The following is an 18,911-nucleotide window of genomic DNA, read 5'->3' on the forward strand; positions in this document are numbered from 1 at the left end:
TTTGGACTGTTACTCAGGAACTTTATCTTTCCGTCAAGAATGTTTGAAATTGGTTTTTCCCCAATAGCAATACATTGTTTACATAAGGTCAAGCCGTAATTCATTGTATCTGACCTTAAGTTAACCTTTCGCTGGCATTTGCCTGGAAATGGCCATCCTTCTTGTTATTATCGTTTTTGGTGAAGATATTCAGCGTTTCCTACCGAATTTATACCAGGAGAAAACAATATTTGGTCAGAGCTAGATCAGCATTGCATTAACACACTGTCGTGTAACTGGAGTTATATAACTTGTGTCACTCTGGGTTTACTGTGACCTGCGCCGTCTTTGTAGTATGCTCTTTTGTTATTTTAAAGTATGGTCTAAAATCATTTTCAGCACGGACTACAAACCGTCTGACTGTGTAGTACCTCAAAAAACTTGGACACAAACCTGCGTTGTATATCGCCTTGGATAAGGCCTTTAAAATATTTACACTAAGCCTGATAGGCACTCTGATGAGTACTGATTGTTGAACTCGGGTCTTTCACTGAAATCATCTTGTATTGAGAAATAACATTTCAGAGGATGAAGTTATTTTCCATAAATACAGTATTTATAATGTTAACCCAAACCAGTCTTGAATTCGAAACCAAGAGAAAAAGTAGGAAAACAAATTAAATCCCAGATTGGCTTCGCTTCAATAAAAAGAAAATTATTTTTTCGAAAAAAACAACAGCGATTCCTCGTATCAAATTGGTCTTCAGTGTCCTTTCTCAAACGGCGGAGATTTAATTTTGAATAATTTATGCTGATGATTGTAACACGACAAGTAATGAAGCCCCTGGTCGGCTTTCGTCCAAGAGCAGATACCCTCACATAATGGTTAAAAACATTTGATATAAAGCAACAGATTCGACTCCAACTAAAACAATACATAAAACGTGGACAAAATGCACTAAAAAGAAAAGCACTGAAAGAAAAAAAAATTGCAAACAAAGCAAATCCTCACGATGTGTTGCGGTGTTTTATGGCTAAGGTGAACGAATTCAGTGAAAGTTCTCCTAGCATACAAAGCAAAACGTTGTCTAATTATTAATAGTCCTGAAATCTGGTATTAATAGACCAGTGTTTTCGTAAAAAAAAAAAAAAGAAGAAGAAAAATCGGCTGGAGCCAATTTAATAAAACTTTTACACTTGTGGCTTACTGTATGTATTTACACACGCATGCATCCGAAATAATCTTTCTCCCACATTTTTTTTATTTGTAAATCCCTTGAATTTTTTGTTACAATACAGTGAATATGGGGTACTTCCCCCTTCTTCTTGCTCTTTGAGGCTCTATATATTCACGTCGGTTTTGTATTTTGCGCCAACCATCTAAATATTCGGGGTTGCTATTCGTGTACAACATGTCATGAAGTTTGTAAGAACTATAAAGTAATTCAATATACATCACATTCTTTATCCAATCTGCCTATAGCTAACCAAAGATCTTTTAAAGTAAGCTTCTCCCGCTGGGTCGCGAGAATGCAATACATGAAAATGTTCAAAATGCTTCCAAAAATGATTTGTAAAGAAACATTTATAAATCAGGTGATCAACCGTTTCTGATCCAGCTACACAGAAGGCGTAAAGATCATCTGGGGCATAACCTACTTTGGGTAACTTGACGATAAATAGGGAAGATAACGATATCTAGAATTACGACTTGAAAACTTCTAATAAAGATTTCAGATGAAAGCGGCTTTACCTTGAGGGAATGCATTAGCTATTGTTCTGTTTTGTCTTCAAGGACAAAGTCCTCTTTCACAGAAAATGATCTCAACAAACATTGTTTGGAGTCTTTAAATTATGAGCTCAGGATTATTGAACTCGTTTTGAACTCATTATTGCAGTTTTTCCCGAGTTCATAGACAAGTAAAGATAAACGATAAAAAGGAACAACGTTTCGGGGTCGTCATGACGCCATTATCAAGTTCGAAGTGATAGAAATAATTGAAGTCAATGTCAGAAATAGTTCACCAAAAAATTAACATAATGTCTGAATATATAATGCCACGTAAATTGTTTAGCTTGAATTGAGTCCGATTGGACGTTGAGAGATGGTGTTAACTCTCTAATTAGCAACATTTCGTAAACTAAGCAATCGAACTTGTTCATGCACTTCTTAAGGACAGAAAAATTTCTGTCAAGGTCTTTAGGGACATTACGGTGTTCATTAAGAAGATGCTTGCCAATGGAAGAAGATTGGTATTTATGCTCGACCACGCGCTGGTGTAAATGCCTAAGTGTAAACGCTACATAACTTGCATCACACAAGTCACATTGATATTTATAAACAACACAATTCTGATTTACAATAGGTCACTAGAACACAGGAAATAACTTTTCGTTATGGTAGCTGAAACCACATGCAGTCCTTCGTATGTCTATTTTTTTTTCCTGTCAGGTGATCACGAAGGATGGCGGAAAAAAACAATTTTAACACACTCGTCGCACTGACGTCACTGTGACGTTATTCACGGTAACACATCACAAATAAAGACCAATAACAACAGCAGCAACAAAATCTCTGTTGTGTTGTTTTTAATATTTTAAAATTTTTGTTTTGATAGTCATAAAGGTTATTCCGTGTTCGTAGTTATCCCTGCTCAATTTGGCGGAGAGCCGAATCCCGACAGTTGGGGGCTGTTTACGTGGTGGTCCTGTGACCCAGAATCGATAAGGTCTGGCCAAGCTAAAACATAGCTTAATATCTGCATCCGGGCTATTTTAGAGGCATTGAAACGTGTCCCATTGCAGTAAATGAATTGACTGATGAATTTTCCTCGATAATCAAGGCCATTTGACCACAAAACGATTTATTTCAATGCATAAATTCATAAAAATTTGCGGACAGTGTTCCCTACAGTTCCTAACAGCCTTCGAGCTCGAAACAAACAAATAGTTTTTTGCAGTAATATCAAATGTTGTCAACTGGCTGCCTTGCCGGAAGGGGGAGAATTTTTAAAGGCCTCAAGCTAAAAACTCAGAAAAAGCGTTTATGAGAAAAAGTAACAGTGTAATGGACAGATCTATGTTATAAATTTCAGCAGCGGGTGATCGTTTATATCGAAAAATGATAGCCCGCCAGGGCGGCTAACCGGTGTAACGGTACATTTTTCAGTAAAAGTAGATCTTACTCAGTTTAGGAAACTGTATCACAGCCTTTGTAACCGTCAAATAAATCGCTTAGGTATTGAACACCTGCTGTTCTTTTGAATAAAAAATGAGCTTCAGTTTGTAAAGGCGTGAAAAGTAATATCCGTTTAGAACTTCCTCCATTTACTATAAAGCTTACGGAAATGAAAATTGAGTTGTCCAAAATCACTTTTGGTTACGGATCTTTGATGACAAATGTTCTTCGGTAAAAGCTCTTGAGGTCTGCCTGTAACAGAATGAGTCAAGATCTGCGATAAACGCTATGTCCCTTGAAGAAGATCTGGCACACTTGATGTAAAAAAGATCTAGGAAGGTAGCAGGGTACCTCTCATTCAGCAACGGAGCCAAATTTCCCAAGCGCGCCCCTATTACTGACCGGGAAAGCAGACAGGGTTGCCGGGTAGGCGGGTGTTGTGTAAAGAAATGTATGTTTCAGAATCTTTGTTTCAAGCTGAAATAACCCTTCCAAGAGAATTCAGTTTTCAAAGGTGGACATATCTTTCAGTAATTACTCTTCAACATATGTTGAAGAGTTTAATACATGCATCCGCGTTAATCAGATTATCAAAAGGAGACAAAGGAGCTTATCTTGCCACGAAGTTCCGCATCAGCCTCTGCATCAGCGTTACGCGGAACTTTAGAACAAGCTACGTGCTTGACTCTCGCTTTTTCCCCTCCAGTGCAGTTTAATCCCTTGTGCGTGTTTGTAAACACTTGAGTTGTTGTTTTTTTGTGAACACGCGAAAGTATTTCTTTCGAATTCCCCAACTCAAAAAGAAAACAAGAAAGGAATAAAGAAAGGAAACTAGTAAAATGAATTGAACCGTTTATATTAACAGGTTACGTCTAGTAAACTTCCTGAAAATGATTTTTTAAAGAGAAGGAAAAAGCTCGCCGTGGTGTTTACGTCCGCAACACTTGATTGACAGTTCTAAGAAACTCAAAAGCACTTCCGGTGAAGTCCCAAAATCTAAAAGAAAAGAACGAAAAAAAGAAAACAAGTGCACCAGTACACGAAATGATACAAAGACGTTAATGAACTGAAAGCAACCGCTCTTCTCAGTTGTTTTACTAGTGGCAATACCGAGCGCGCAGAGTGTTCAATCGATCGAGGAAGTTGGTGGCTTCAGCTTGCTGGCTATCTTTCAAGCTGTTTCAGTGAAAAAGAGGACGTCATTGATTTTTCCGTTTCTAAATCAAAAGATTAGATAACATCACGTTTAGTTATTCCATGAAGGTATTTAAGCGATTAATGTACAGGGAAAAACTAGTTAGGAGGTCGGGAAACAGCTGCAACGGACCATTTAGCAAGACTTGCTGTCGCTGCCTTAAAGAGAGGTGAGTTTGTTCAGTTCTGTCCTGTGTTTGTTTTAGCGGTGTAGATTTTGGCGCTTGGGAACGTGTATGCTCCTTCTGATTTTAGCAAAACCACACGAATGCTTCGATAGCTTTCACACATTATGTTGTTTCAATAGCGTTGCAATTCTATAGTCATAAAAACTGTTGTAGACTAAGCAATTTATTAAAAAACAAAATACCACTCGCAGTTAGCAATTGAATTTCAAGTGCAAACATTTACAAAGTATGGATCAACCTTTGTTATTACATGAAAAATGAAATTATTATATAAAAAAGATTTAAATTTATAATTTCAGGTACGAATCTGTAAGTATTATCTGATCTACAGTGACGTTTGCGGTTTCAGAACATCCTATACACATTGCCGCTAATTTCTATGAAGCCACACAAATCACGTGGAAACAGAGATTAAGGTGAAAAACTGCACCCTTGAATTGCGATTTGTACCGAGACGAAATCGTGGCAAATTCCCAGATAGTCTCGAGCGAGCGGTACTGTAAACTTCTCATCTAAACAATATTCGATCAGTTCAGTCGTATCAAAGCATCAGAGCGCTCTTCTGCTCCGTGATATCCAACTATAATGTTGATTGTCAACGTGTAATTAATTAGAGATAATTTAAAACAGCCAGAATCATTTTCGCTGAATTTTAAATGACAGATTTGAATGATACCCATCAAAAAATGAAAAAAAGCTTAATATGGTACCTTATGATCTAAATAAAGCACAACCGCACACAAGCTCCGAAAGACAGCCACCTTTCTTCCTGTCACAAAAGTTCACAAAGCAAAGCAAAAATCAAATCTTGTGCGTCTTGTTCATGAAAATAAACACAGCGATGATCGATGAATTTTGTTTACATAATTGATTTTGAAACAGCGCATGAAGAAAACTTTATCAGCCGCACATGCACATGCCTCTCTCCTTCGCAGAGGCTTCTTAGAAAGCCTGGGGAGAGAGGGAAATTTAACGAGTAGAGCCTGGGGGAGAGAAATATTAAAGCGCCAGCCCCTCGGCTTGACTACGTCAGAAGCCATCCGCAAAAAGGAAGAGCTCTGGGGTCGAGAATGAATTTATTTCGCTTCGATGTACATGACGTACAAGATGCAAATGTGGAGCAAGCTGTGCCCACACACGGAATAACCAAGGTGTAGTTACAGACCATAGAATAATCCATATGTAATCTATAGATAGCTAGTCAATAGACTTAATGAACTACAACGTCTTCAATAAAATGTTTATGCTCATTACTGTAGTCTGGCAGTATAAGCTTTTATCTCGGATTGTTTTTACTTTACTTGATTTCATTTTAATTCTTTTGGTTTATCTTATTTTTTTAGATGAATTACTCGGTGTTACTTGTCGTCCTATGGGCCATCGCAGCAGGGGCTACTGCGCATGCTTGCCGTGGCTGTGACTCCCAAAATGTAAGTTAAACGCCTTCGTTGATCCACTGCCTATTGTAAGTAACATCTTCACCAAACGATTACTCCTTTAAGATTCAGTTTTTAACAAAAGCATTGAAATGCAACCCCGGTTTATCATGAAAATCTTGCTACCTTAGCTTCAATGTCTTCAATGCGACGATGGCTCAACCAAGCTTGACATATCGCAGTGCGCACGAAATTTGGCACCAGGCTTCCCGGTTGTTCATTGCGTACGTCCGGTCAGTCGGCAGATATCAATCCTTGATCTCGGGTTTTGTTATCGTCAGTAATTTTTTCTAGCAATGTTTTTCAATCCCTTTCGTCATCAGGCGAGATTGCCGTATAAGAGAACCAAAACTGAAGAACTATTCTTTGGAAAGGATAAGAAACAAAGGCTTTTCAATCTTCATACAAGCATGCTATTCAAACGGCCTTCATTGGGTAACTCCGTTCCTCTAATGCAATAGAGAATATATGAATATTACCTCGTTGACGAACGTCAATGGTCTAATTTTATAGCTGCTAAATCCATTTTGCCTCTGTAGGTTTACAGGAGCTGTCACCAAATAAAAAGTAACGAGCCTGGAGCAGTGAGTGGCGTGTATGTGATCCGGCCATTACCAAACGCTGACCCTATTGAGGTGTACTGTGAAATGGCAATCAATGGCGGTGGCTTCACCTTCCTTCCCCGCAGCCTCACCAGAAGATCAGATGCCCAGGGTATGGTGAACGCTCTCTTCAAGGACAAGAAAAATGTCCTTTTGAAGCTGCAGAAGAAAGCTGACCGCAGCGAGTCATACACCCTGATCCAGCCTCACCCATCTTTCGCCAACACTAATTTTGGAGTATTGGTGAACAGCTTCTCTGGGTACACTAGACCACTAAACGCCTTCATGAACGACTACATCTTCCTTGGGATCATTCCTAAATCAGCTGCTCGACGAAGGAGTGTTCAAGGCTTCAAATCCAACAGGCACACAATCCAGTTCAGAAATTGCGACGCAAATCCCAACAGCTTGTTTGCTTTCCTCCCAAACCACAATCTTCAAACCCCAAACACATATCACAATGGTAACCTGGTTTACGAAAGATCTAAAGTCGCAGTAGCCTGGCGTTCGAAGGCCATTGCCATCACCAATCCTGATCGCATGATGCCAAACGAATTCTTCTTCCTGACCGAGCTGCATTTTGGAGGCTGTGGCACCTACACTTCCAGCGACCGCTGGACCGACGGTTACCACGCCACCGCCATTGGAATCCGCTAACTATACTTGCTGTAGTTCCCTTGAGATTCCTTTGTTATAGAATTTAGCTTTCAGTTGGTTTTAGGATAATCAAGTCCCCGTTGTTTGTAGTTTTTATAATGAATCAATTATGCCCAACTCGGTGATACATTTGCCACTGACTAATAACTTTCACATAAAATACAATTTTGTAACCCTTGATTATAGGATTCAAAGTTAATGCGCTTTGTATGTCTCTCAAGACAAATTAATAAAAACGCTAACACAAAAATTTTGATTCATTTGTATGTTAATAGTCTGATAACACTGTGGAACGTGTATTGGCAGTTATAGTACATAATTCACACGAGTTGAATTGAGGGAGCTATTGATAATAAGTTTGATCGAACAATACCCACCTTGTCTAGGGTAGAGGTGTTATGGAAGACATCACCTGTCTCATGGATATTACCGACAAAATCTTAGGGCTTTAAAATTTGATTTGACACAGAAATATTCAGGTAGCAAGAGTCAGCATTGTTAGATGAACTAGAAAAGTGAGATTTCGCACTTATTGTCACTTTTAACTGCTGGATAGAGGGGTGGCTATCTTTTGAAGTTGAGGAGGGGGGAGGGATGCAGTCAGAGACCTCCTCTATTTTGTTCTTTGGTGGATCCTGTTCGACTGATAACTGAGTTTTGACCACTTCCCTGGAGTGAAACAATTCACTAACTCAATTCCACCTTACCGTCACAAAGCAAGTGCATGATCAAGGAAAATACAAAGGGCTTGTTTAATTTGCTTGGATGTTACTAAACAGAGTAACGAAGTAACGAGAAAACGAGTAACGGCAAAAATATTCCACAGGTTAAAAAAATCATTAAGAAAATAAAGAGAAAACAAGTAACGGGAAATAAAATTCGTCAAGAAAAACAAAAGATAAAAAGAAATGAATTAAACATAAATTGGCAACGTATATCCGATGTAAAGGAATCGAAGATATCTTCGCGTAAAAAATATCGTGTGTCAATTCCTCCTGGGGTCCTTTCTCGATCACAGCTGGTGTCATGGAAGGTAAGCCCCTGAGCGGTTTTTCCTCCCTCTTCAGTCGCATAGATTTGTTTAACAGAGGACAGCTACGCCAGCAACTATAACTGAAAACAAAGGAGCCTTGCTTACGGAAGAAATAAGCTTATAAACATTGTTTGTTTGTTGCCGTTCTTTCCATCGCTGCTTCATTTATGCTTTTTTCCTTCCAAGCAGGTAAATGCAATATCGTCGTCATTTTGGGCAAAGTTTTTCTCATAGAGCACAAACACATTTGCGGGCAAATTTTCGAATCTTTTAGCGGACAGAGTAAGACGCAATAAAGCAAGAAAATTTTTCTTAGGTAACGAACAAATTAAGTGATTTTGTGACAAAAAAATCGAACTTTGCCATTTCAATTCGTTCGAAAAATATAGCGCAATACGGCTTGTAAACACAGCTGAATGATTTGTTATCGAAGTATTGTATGTGATTGTAGAAATGGAGCAAACCAATTGACTCATGATTCAAAAATATACATAAATTTATTTTGCCCGCAGTTGTGTTTATTTACTTGACTGAGATCTTTAATTAGAAATTTTATATACAACACCGAGCAAAAATGTCAAACCACTTTTGAAACCTTATTTTTTTTCTCGTTACTGACAGTTACTCGTTATTGGTTACTGCGTTACTCTGTTTAGTAACACCCGATCTCAGTCAAGTAAGCTTAATTAAACGCAGCTGCAGGCGAAATAAATTGATGGGTGTTACTAAACAGACTAACGCAGTAACGAGTAACGAGCTGATTAAAAACTGTGTAAAGAGAAAACGGCAAACGGCAAAAAAAAATTTAACAGGTTAAAATAATAATAATAATAATAATAATAATAATAATAATAATAATAATAATAATAATAATAATAATAATAATAATAATAATAATAATACGGCTGGCCGCCAAATCATTGTTCAGGATACCTGGGCATCCAGAAGTTTTTACTTCCATTATAATAATAATAATAATAATAATAATAATAATAATAATAATAATAATAATAATAATAATAATAATAATAATAATAATAAATTAAGATAAAACGGGTAACAGAAATAAAATTCGAGGAGAAAAACAAAAAAAAAAGAAAAGAAAACTTTCAGAAAAGTAAATTAAATTAGAAGATTATTTTAAAATTGTAGCGCGAACCACTTTTAATTTATTCACATTCTTTCGTGTAATGATCAGAAGCCCCGAAGCATACGATAGACATGCGGCTACAAACCAAGATATTGTCGCCTCTTAAATGACAAATGTACGCAAATTTATTTTAGATGTTGTAAATATTTTGGATTCAGAAGACAAGTAAAAAAGGAAACAAAAAAAGCAACGGAGAAAAATTTCACAGGTTAAACAAAAAAAAAAAAAAGAAGGTTTCAAAATTGGTTTGACATTTTCGCTTGGGCCATCCCAATAAAATGTTTCGTTTCCTATCGTCCCGTCTCTTGTGATGGTGGATCGGTCGGTTGGGCAAACAAAAAACAATGAACACTTGAAGGGGTGTGGGTTCCAGAGAAGGCCAGGCTGCTACGTTAGAAAGCCTGGTTACAAAGTGAACACGAAAACGTGGTCTTTTCGTTCGTTATTAGTTATCTACAAAAAAACGTAGTATCGATGTTACTAGTTAAAGGCAAGAACATCACATCACACCAATTGTTGTTAATAAAACAACATCGTGTGCTTTTAAATGAAAGTATTTGCTTCTTTGGCTAGTTAGGAATCTGGGATTTTTTTTTTTACTTTTTGAAAAAGATGGGTCGGTCGGGCGATGGGAAACGAAACATTTTATTGGGATGGCCTTGGTGTTATATCTAAAATTTCTAATTAAAGATCTCAGTCAAGTAAATAAAGGCAGCTGCGGCGAAATAAATTGATATATTTTTCGAACGAACTGAAATGGCAAAGTTCGATTTTTTTGTCACAAAATCACTTAATTTGTTCGTTACCTAAGAAAAATTTTCTTGCTTTATTGCGTCTTACTCTGTCCGCTAAAAGATTCGAAAACTTGCCCGCAAATGTGTTTGTGCTCTATGAGAAAAACCTGGCCTTGAACTGTCCAAAATGACGACGATATTGCAGTTATCTGCTTGGAAGGAAAAAAGCATAAATGAAGCAGCGATGGAAAGAACGGCAACAAACAAACAATGTTTATAAGCTTATGTCTTCCGTAACCAAGGCTCCCTTGTTTTCAATTATAGTTGCTGGCGTAGGTGTCCTCTGTTAAACAAATCTATGCGATACAAGATGTTGAAAGAACGGCTATTACGGGGAATTAGCTGGGTTCACTTCAACAAATGGAGAAACTTCTTCTTCAGTGACTCTTTTTCAACTTTATTGTACTTGTGCGAAGTCAGCTCACTACTGCTTTACACTCAATTCTGCGCTAAACTAGATAGCGCCCATTCAGTATACTGGCTAGACAACCACCTGCTCAATGCAGACTAAGTCTTACGCAAGCCTTCTATGATTGGCTATAAGAAGCTTATTTGCATCCATGTCTTCGACCTGTTAGTTAATCTGAAGACATTTTTCTAGTGAGAGATCACCATGAAGCTTGGGTTGTCCAGTCAATACAAAACAGGGCGACCAATATAAAAATTACAAAGTTCAGACTTAAACAGTAAGGTTTCACAAAAGATAATCTCAAAAACACTAGAAGTTGTTGTTTAAAAATTGTACAAGTAGTCGATTCGTTGAAGGTGTTAGCGTTGAAGGTGTTAGCCTTCTTCATCGAAAATGATTGGTTAAACGTTTCCATAAATCAAATAAGTATGTGGTCAACAAAATCTAGAGTTCAAATTATATATTCAGTACTTGGTTTTTAACAGGATTACAACCGATGAATCAGTTTATATTCATAATCAGCCTAAGACCACAGTCATAAGTACATAAATTATGATCATCGGGGTTAGTGTAGTCCTGAGAAGGACTGTTTGTGGTTTGACTGACGTTTCGACAACCTGAGCGGAAGTCATCTTCAGAGTCAAGTGAATTGTGGAACGTCAGTAGGTGGTATATACGTGTCTGGTTGTTAACCTGACTGGTCAACGAAGTCCAGATGTTATTGGTCGTTTGTCAGTAAGCCGTGATGTTATTGGCTGTGAAGACTGTAAAACGTGATTGGTGCGTTTCGATCCGTCTTTTGTTAGGCAAAAAGTCCGTGGGTCTATTGTTAGTAAAATGTCTATTGTTTGTCTGTTTCGTTGTTGTTGTCAATAAGTCGTTTGTATGGTGCAGGTAGTTGTAGGCAACGGTTGAGTGGCGTTTGTTCTAAGTTAGTAAACCAGCTTTCCAGAGTGAGTCGTTGATAGTAATTTGTACAGTAGGTAATGCACTTGGCAGAGTCCCAGTCGATTCTGTGGTTCGTTTGTAAATGGTGCTCAGCAATGTGATTGTTATATCACCATTTCTAGTTGCTCGTTTGTGTTCAGTCAGTCGTACGTTTAAATTTCTGCCGGTCTCACCAATATAAGTGGCCTGGCAGTCGCAGCATTTGATCTTGTAAACTGCTCCCTGTCTGCGGTTCGGTTCGTCTTTGTCCTTTACTTTCGTCAGTAGTTGTCACAAACAACGACGCGACTCCCGTAACCACTGTAACTATACCTTAAGTAACTGGGGCACTTCTGAGACTATCGCACGGATTCTACAACCCTACAATATTCGTGTAGCTCACAAACCTATAACCACTTTAAGACAAAACAAAAACATAAACAAGAAGAAAATACTCGTCCTACTATGTTCCCTGTCAGCCATTTAGACAAGCATGAAAAACAAGCACAACCATATTCCTAATTTCTCCGAAAGTACTCTTTCCACATAAATCAAATTAGCAGCAGAGATTACGCAGATATTGACGTTTCTAAATATCATAAAATCAATTTGGGGAAAACTATATTCTGGCCATGGGTGCTGAAGACACCTGATCCGTAAAAACTAAAATCTTAAACTAAGATTTTACCTTACGTTTCCCGTCTTATGCAAGACCACCACCACATTAAATTGAGACGGTGATCATCTTATTTTAACACAGGAGATCTCAAATGAAGACTATCGGAGTCTCAGTTAGTATATAAGATAAAAGATCGTCTTAAATATTGTCTTTAAATCGTCTTCATTTGAGAAGCGCTTTGAGGCATCTTACTTTAAGAAAGACCAGTCTTAATTATATTAATCTGAGTCGATGGGGTCCTTATTTTAAGACGTTTTTTGGTGTTGTGGAAATTTTAAGACGCCTAAGCAGGCTATAAGATACTGCCATCCTGCGTAAGATGCAATACGCCTTAAGCTGGCGACACACCTGGCATTTTATACGACGATCGCAGCGAATTTGATCGCCAGCGAAAATCGCAAGTGATTTTCGCCACCGATTGATGCGGACACACCTGGCGATTTTTTTTCGCCGATCGCGGCGTTGTTCATGTGATAAACCCGCCCAACCTGACTGATTGACTCTACTGGCAATACGCAGCGATGAGCGTAAAAAAATCGCGGGAACGGGCACATTTGGCGAATTTAATCGCCGATATCTGACATGCCAGATATCGGCGATTTAATACGCCGATCTCTACTCTCACCATTTTAGTTCTCGGTAAAAAAAAAAAGAAATAAAAAAGGCTAACTTGGAAGAAATAGAAAATTCCAACACAAAACGATCCAAATTTTGGAAAGCCCTTCCTGATTGGTTCATTAAAAAAATGCAGACCTCGTAGGGAGCAGGACTTCTCTTCTGATTGGTTGATTTTGATCCAAACTCTTGCAGACACGAAGTCTGGGCTGGAGTCTGGAGCTTTGATCCATCGCAAACTTAAAACAAGCCGCTAATAATATTCAAGCAGCGGAGAGTGGAGAATTTACAAGAATTTCGAGACAACAACTTCAATATTCAAATGAGAAGACATCTGGACATCAAATACGGTCTAAAGCCTCGGCTAAACGTTGTAACTATACACGAACTTAACAGCATGCACTGCACACTCAGCGGAATGAAAATGGAATGAAGAAATTACTGTCGCTTTCTAAACCGCCTGTTTTTTGAAAACCAAGATGAGTCCTGCAATTCTGCTGCGTCACCGATCAAATTAATGAGTGTAGTGACAATTCAGACAATCTGCAATGCAAAGTTTATAATTTACGGGTTTTTTAAGACCAACAAAACAGTATTTAAAATGCGGCGGCCCGACCTCTGTTTTCCTGCGAATTTACGGTCAGCGGATTTGTATAAGTTGTGTCATTTCAGATTTGGTTTTAATAAAGTACTATGGATTGAAATTTGTTGTGTTTTCATTGCTGCATGTATCATGTTCAAGCTTAACAGTATTAAACGCTCCCTGTTTTTGAATGTAGGCTAATAGTGACCGTTGCAGTTAGATTGAAGATTTTTTCCTTGCTTCGAAACTTAAATTGAGATTCTAAAGCATCTACAATGCAGGTCAAAAGTAGTTGGGACACCTGTCCAATAATCATGTATTCCAAGTAAAGTTGGCTTTTTGGGGTCACAATTGGAGCGTACCACCCCCCTCCCCCCCAAACAATGTTGGAAGATGCAGATAAACAGTATTTTTGTTGAAATCTGTGTTGTAGTGTCAAATCTCAACATTGCTTGGGGGGGGGAGGGGGGGGGGGGAGATTATTTCAGTAGTATCTCGCTAAGTGTCCCAACACTTTTGACCTGCATTGTCTGAAAACGACTAGTTGGGAAAAAGTGCTGTTAACGTGGTCAAGGGATACCAAGTTACCAAGGGATACCAAGTTTCTGGCATAACTATAGTATATATATATACTTTTGAACAAAAGGATAGAAGCTATCCTTGCCTCTAAAAGCGGTAGAACCAAATATTAATCACGCAATGCGGAACTGTGAAAACTGAACATGCTTTATTATTTACACTTCAGTATATTCTGTGAATTTCTAAAGCGTGTAAAGTGTAACTTCATTTTCATGCTATCTGAGGAAAATGCTTGTGTAAATTGTAATTGTCACTTTGTAAAACTCGTGACAACGAGAAGTTTATCACATGCGTGACATTTGCATTTTGTTGACGTAAAGAACTGAACATTACTCACTACAATACTCACTTTAAATAGTGGAGATTTATGCAAATTGAAAACGTATTTGACATTTAATGAACACAAATTTAGAAAGTATGTATGTTTTCTTTAGTTTGAAGAAACTATTTCTTTCATTATATGAGTTATTGCGCATTTTCAACTCAGTACTCAGTAAAAGCACAAGAAAAGAAAGCTATTAATTAGCTCTTTATATAAAACATTCAATTTACTGAGTAATGTTGTAAACTCTATTCAGACACGTTCCTTTGGAGCGCATTATACAACAATTGTTTTTATATACTCAACAAGAGTAGCCGGCCATAGTTTATTTTTAAACACTGTTCTTCATTGATGCGAAATGAATGCAAACGTTACTGAGTATTGTCGCGAGCATCATGTCGCCGTCAGTCAGCAATGTAAACATTGCTAGAATTCTCTAGAATGAATCGTGCAAAACAATGTCCACAGGGCGCGATTTCTCGCTGTTCACTCTGTGAAATGGGCTTCCAGAACCGGAAAAAAGACCATCTAATGTCCATCATGTTTGTGTTTGTCTGATCTATTGCACCGGCTCTAATGAAAACAATCGGGGCATCCGATGTAGCAAAAAAAGGCGTGCCGCGCGTTAGTTCAATATCTCTTAAACAAAAGTTCTTTGGTGCGGGTAAATGGATTGTATCGCCCTCTAGCGCCTGGAGAAGATCAGCCCACGCGATTATTGTTGGATTCCACCGAAAGTCATTCAAAAGAGTGACTTCTGCTTGTTCCGCGCCAACCCATGCGAAGGAGCCCGTTGCTGGATTACAGAACGTGTTATAAATTATTTTCAATGGCGATAACATAAAAGTCTTTCCAGAATTGGCAGTTCCATACAAATAAATATTCCGGAATTTTCCTCGACCTTTACACAGGGCTGTATAAATCGCATTGCAGAAAACCGAGGGGATTATTCCTTGGTTGTCGAGAACCTCATTTGCCGCCACAAACCACCTTCCTTCGCAACCGTCCACGCATGGCGCATCTTTAGATTCTTGTAAGAGCTGTATTCGCGATTTCTTCAGGCGAAGACACTGCTCTTGAAATTGCAATTCCTTGTATATTGTTCACAAATATGTTCTTCTTGCTTACCAAACAAGAGTTCTCATAAGAAGCCCCGCTTTTCATCGACCAATAGGCCACAAACCTGATCTCTTTCAAATACTCACTTTCAGACATGTCTGAAAACGACTAGTTGGGAAAAAGTGCTGTTAACGTGGTCAAGGGATACCAAGTTACCAAGGGATACCAAGTTTCTGGCATAACTATAGTATATATATACTTTTGAACAAAAGGATAGAAGCTATCCTTGCCTCTAAAGGCGGTAGAACCAAATATTAATCACGCAATGCGGAACTGTGAAAACTGAACATGCTTTATTATTTACACTTCAGTATATTCTGTGAATTTCTAAAGCGTGTAAAGTGTAACTTCATTTTCATGCTATCTGAGGAAAATGCTTGTGTAAATTGTAATTGTCACTTTGTAAAACTCGTGACAACGAGAAGTTTATCACATGCGTGACATTTGCATTTTGTTGACGTAAAGAACTGAACATTACTCACTACAATACTCACTTTAAATAGTGGAGATTTATGCAAATTGAAAACGTATTTGACATTTAATGAACACAAATTTAGAAAGTATGTATGTTTTCTTTAGTTTGAAGAAACTATTTCTTTCATTATATGAGTTATTGCGCATTTTCAACTCAGTACTCAGTAAAAGCACAAGAAAAGAAAGCTATTAATTAGCTCTTTATATAAAACATTCAATTTACTGAGTAATGTTGTAAACTCTATTCAGACACGTTCCTTTGGAGCGCATTATACAACAATTGTTTTTATATACTCAACAAGAGTAGCCGGCCATAGTTTATTTTTAAACACTGTTCTTCATTGATGCGAAATGAATGCAAACGTTACTGAGTATTGTCGCGAGCATCATGTCGCCGTCAGTCAGCAATGTAAACATTGCTAGAATTCTCTAGAATGAATCGTGCAAAACAATGTCCACAGGGCGCGATTTCTCGCTGTTCACTCTGTGAAATGGGCTTCCAGAACCGGAAAAAAGACCATCTAATGTCCATCATGTTTGTGTTTGTCTGATCTATTGCACCGGCTCTAATGAAAACAATCGGGGCATCCGATGTAGCAAAAAAAGGCGTGCCGCGCGTTAGTTCAATATCTCTTAAACAAAAGTTCTTTGGTGCGGGTAAATGGATTGTATCGCCCTCTAGCGCCTGGAGAAGATCAGCCCACGCGATTATTGTTGGATTCCACCGAAAGTCATTCAAAAGAATGACTTCTGCTTGTTCCGCGCCAACCCATGCGAAGGAGCCCGTTGCTGGATTACAGAACGTGTTATAAATTATTTTCAATGGCGATAACATAAAAGTCTTTCCAGAATTGGCAGTTCCATACAAATAAATATTCCGGAATTTTCCTCGACCTTTACACAGGGCTGTATAAATCGCATTGCAGAAAACCGAGGGGATTATTCCTTGGTTGTCGAGAACCTCATTTGCCGCCACAAACCACCTTCCTTCGCAACCGTCCACGCATGGCGCATCTTTAGATTCTTGTAAGAGCTGTATTCGCGATTTCTTCAGGCGAAGACACTGCTCTTGAAATTGCAATCCCTTGTATATTGTTCACAAATATGTTCTTCTTGCTTACCAAACAAAAGTTCTCATAAGAAGCCCCGCTTTTCATCGACCAATAGGCCACAAACCTGATCTCTTTCAAATACTCACTTTCAGACAATGCAGGTCAAAAGTAGTTGGGACACCTGTCCAATAATCATGTATTCCAAGTAAAGTTGGCTTTTTGGGGTCACAATTGGAGCGTACCACCCCCCTCCCCCCCAAACAATGTTGGAAGATGCAGATAAACAGTATTTTTGTTGAAATCTGTGTTGTAGTGTCAAATCTCAACATTTCTTGGGGGGGGGGAGGGGGTGGGGGGAGATTATTTCAGTAGTATCTCGCTAAGTGTCCCAACACTTTTGACCTGCATTGTAGAATAAGACTGTTCAAATCTTGAGTGTGAGATGAAAATATGACTCACCACAGCACTTTGAATCTAAGAAAAAATCATCTTAATCTAAGACGCCATCATCGTATAAATAAGAAGAAAGTCGTCTTATCCTAAGATAAATCGTATTCAAATGAGATTTACGCGCTGTCTTACCACAGCACCAGAATAAAGTGTAAAAAACGTCTTAAAGTAAGATTTTAGTTTTTACGGAGTGGGACAAATTGCATAAAACTGCAAAATTGGTAATTTTGAGAGCTCTAGTATTTGGCTCAAACAGGCTTTAGAGAGTGAAAATCAGCTTCATAAGTATCTTTTATCATCTTGTCTGCTACCTACATTTAGTAAATAAGGTTTTGGCCAACAAATTTGATGAAGTATAAATTAATACAAAACCTACCTTGAAGGTTTTTTGGAATTTCTTCAGGATGCTTTCGTCGCGTGGTTCTCTCCAGTGTCTCTCCTTCGCACGCTCCGTTTTTTGACCAGATCTAGCGCAGACTAACAGTTACACCCATCGAATATCCAGTTTGCCGTGTTTCAGACCAGAGAAGATGATACAAGTAGCCCGTATACACTTGACAAAGAATAGTTGACAAGGTCCAAAACATGGTCGTGATACTTGCGATTTCTGCCGTCGAACACCTAAATTCATCGATATTATCCAACCAGGATGTAAAGTAAATGTGTCGAGATCAAGGTACAAAGCAAATCCATGCCTTTGAACAGTCCAAAGTAACGTCTTTGCCTAATCTCGTACCCAGATCTCCCACGGTCACATTTCGACATTCCCGAACCGACGACTGAGATCGGGGTACGAGATTAGTCTTTGCCTAAAATCGAATCAGATATTGCGATAGTCGACAAGCTAAGAATGGTGAATAAACTGAATGCATAGGCCGGAAGTCCGAGAAGCACGACTGCTGACCGGATGTAACGCAATATAATGGGATGTAACACCGGATGTAAGGGTAATGATATCCTCTTTTAATGGGTTGTTTCACAATGGCAATGGTGAAGAAAGCCAAAACAAAAAAAGAAGAAAACGGAATAACCGAATGAAAACAAAAACAAAGGAAATGAAGCTGAACTGAAGCTTGGGTGAAAATTGAACACATGATCATAAATAGCCGCACCCCCCCCACCCCCCCCCCCAAAAAAGATTGCTTTTTAGACTGTGAAAATGCAATTACAAATTCAGTTATGATAAACAATTCGTCACAAGAGAAAGAAAAATTCCCGCGTGAAATGTTACATTTATTTACCTGCACGGCAAAGAATAAGATCCATTTTGTCGCTGATTTCATCACGTCCGTAGGCTTGCACGTGCCTGGAAATATCCCTTTGACATTCACTGAGTTTCATATTGTTTCCACTGCACTCACAAACGTCCCTTTTGGGATTTGAAAGTGAACAACTTTCCATTGTCCCGACCAGGATATTTTCCTTCGCACGACGATATGCAAATTTCCCTTACAGTGTTTTTGATCGACGGCACAAATTTACTTCCGGTCA

The 18,911-nt window shown here is 38.4% G+C and overlaps 1 protein-coding gene and 1 pseudogene across 4 annotated transcripts in view; both read left to right on the top strand.

Annotated features, from left to right (window-relative positions):
• The first annotated feature begins 4,391 nt into the window (after nucleotides 1-4,391).
• LOC146456675 (uncharacterized) overlaps nucleotides 4,392-18,911 on the top strand; it is a 24,810-nt pseudogene continuing 10,290 nt past the window's right edge. The window contains exon 1 of the transcript XR_014858704.1: nucleotides 4,392-4,521. The product of XR_014858704.1 is annotated as an uncharacterized LOC146456675 (transcript). The remainder of the gene's footprint in view (nucleotides 4,522-18,911) is intronic.
• LOC146456676 (uncharacterized) lies at nucleotides 4,412-7,490 on the top strand. Of its 3 annotated transcripts, none has more exons than XM_085092660.1 (4): nucleotides 4,431-4,521; nucleotides 4,839-4,955; nucleotides 5,883-5,969; nucleotides 6,515-7,490. In XM_085092660.1, the coding sequence occupies exons 3-4, from the start codon at nucleotides 5,883-5,885 to the stop codon at nucleotides 7,232-7,234; spliced, it is 807 nt and encodes a 268-aa protein (XP_084948786.1). In that variant the 5' UTR covers nucleotides 4,431-4,521; nucleotides 4,839-4,955; the 3' UTR covers nucleotides 7,235-7,490. The 3 variants fall into 3 exon arrangements, with proteins under 3 accessions (XP_084948785.1, XP_084948786.1, XP_084948787.1); XM_085092661.1 differs by having other exon boundaries at nucleotides 4,498-4,521; nucleotides 4,889-4,955; XM_085092659.1 differs by lacking the exon at nucleotides 4,839-4,955 and having other exon boundaries at nucleotides 4,412-4,521.

This window comes from Pavona decussata, unplaced genomic scaffold, assembly GCF_977016875.1.
Source record: "Pavona decussata unplaced genomic scaffold, jaPavDecu1.1 SCAFFOLD_254, whole genome shotgun sequence".
NCBI lineage: Eukaryota > Metazoa > Cnidaria > Anthozoa > Scleractinia > Agariciidae > Pavona > Pavona decussata.

Bases quoted from the DNA above. Each gene is read 5' to 3' on its own strand.
- LOC146456676 (XM_085092659.1), top strand. From the start codon at position 5,883: ATGAATTACTCGGTGTTACTTGTCGTCCTATGGGCCATCGCAGCAGGG. The intron at 5,970-6,514 runs GTAAGTTAAACG...TTGCCTCTGTAG, and splicing joins GTGGCTGTGACTCCCAAAAT to GTTTACAGGAGCTGTCACCA.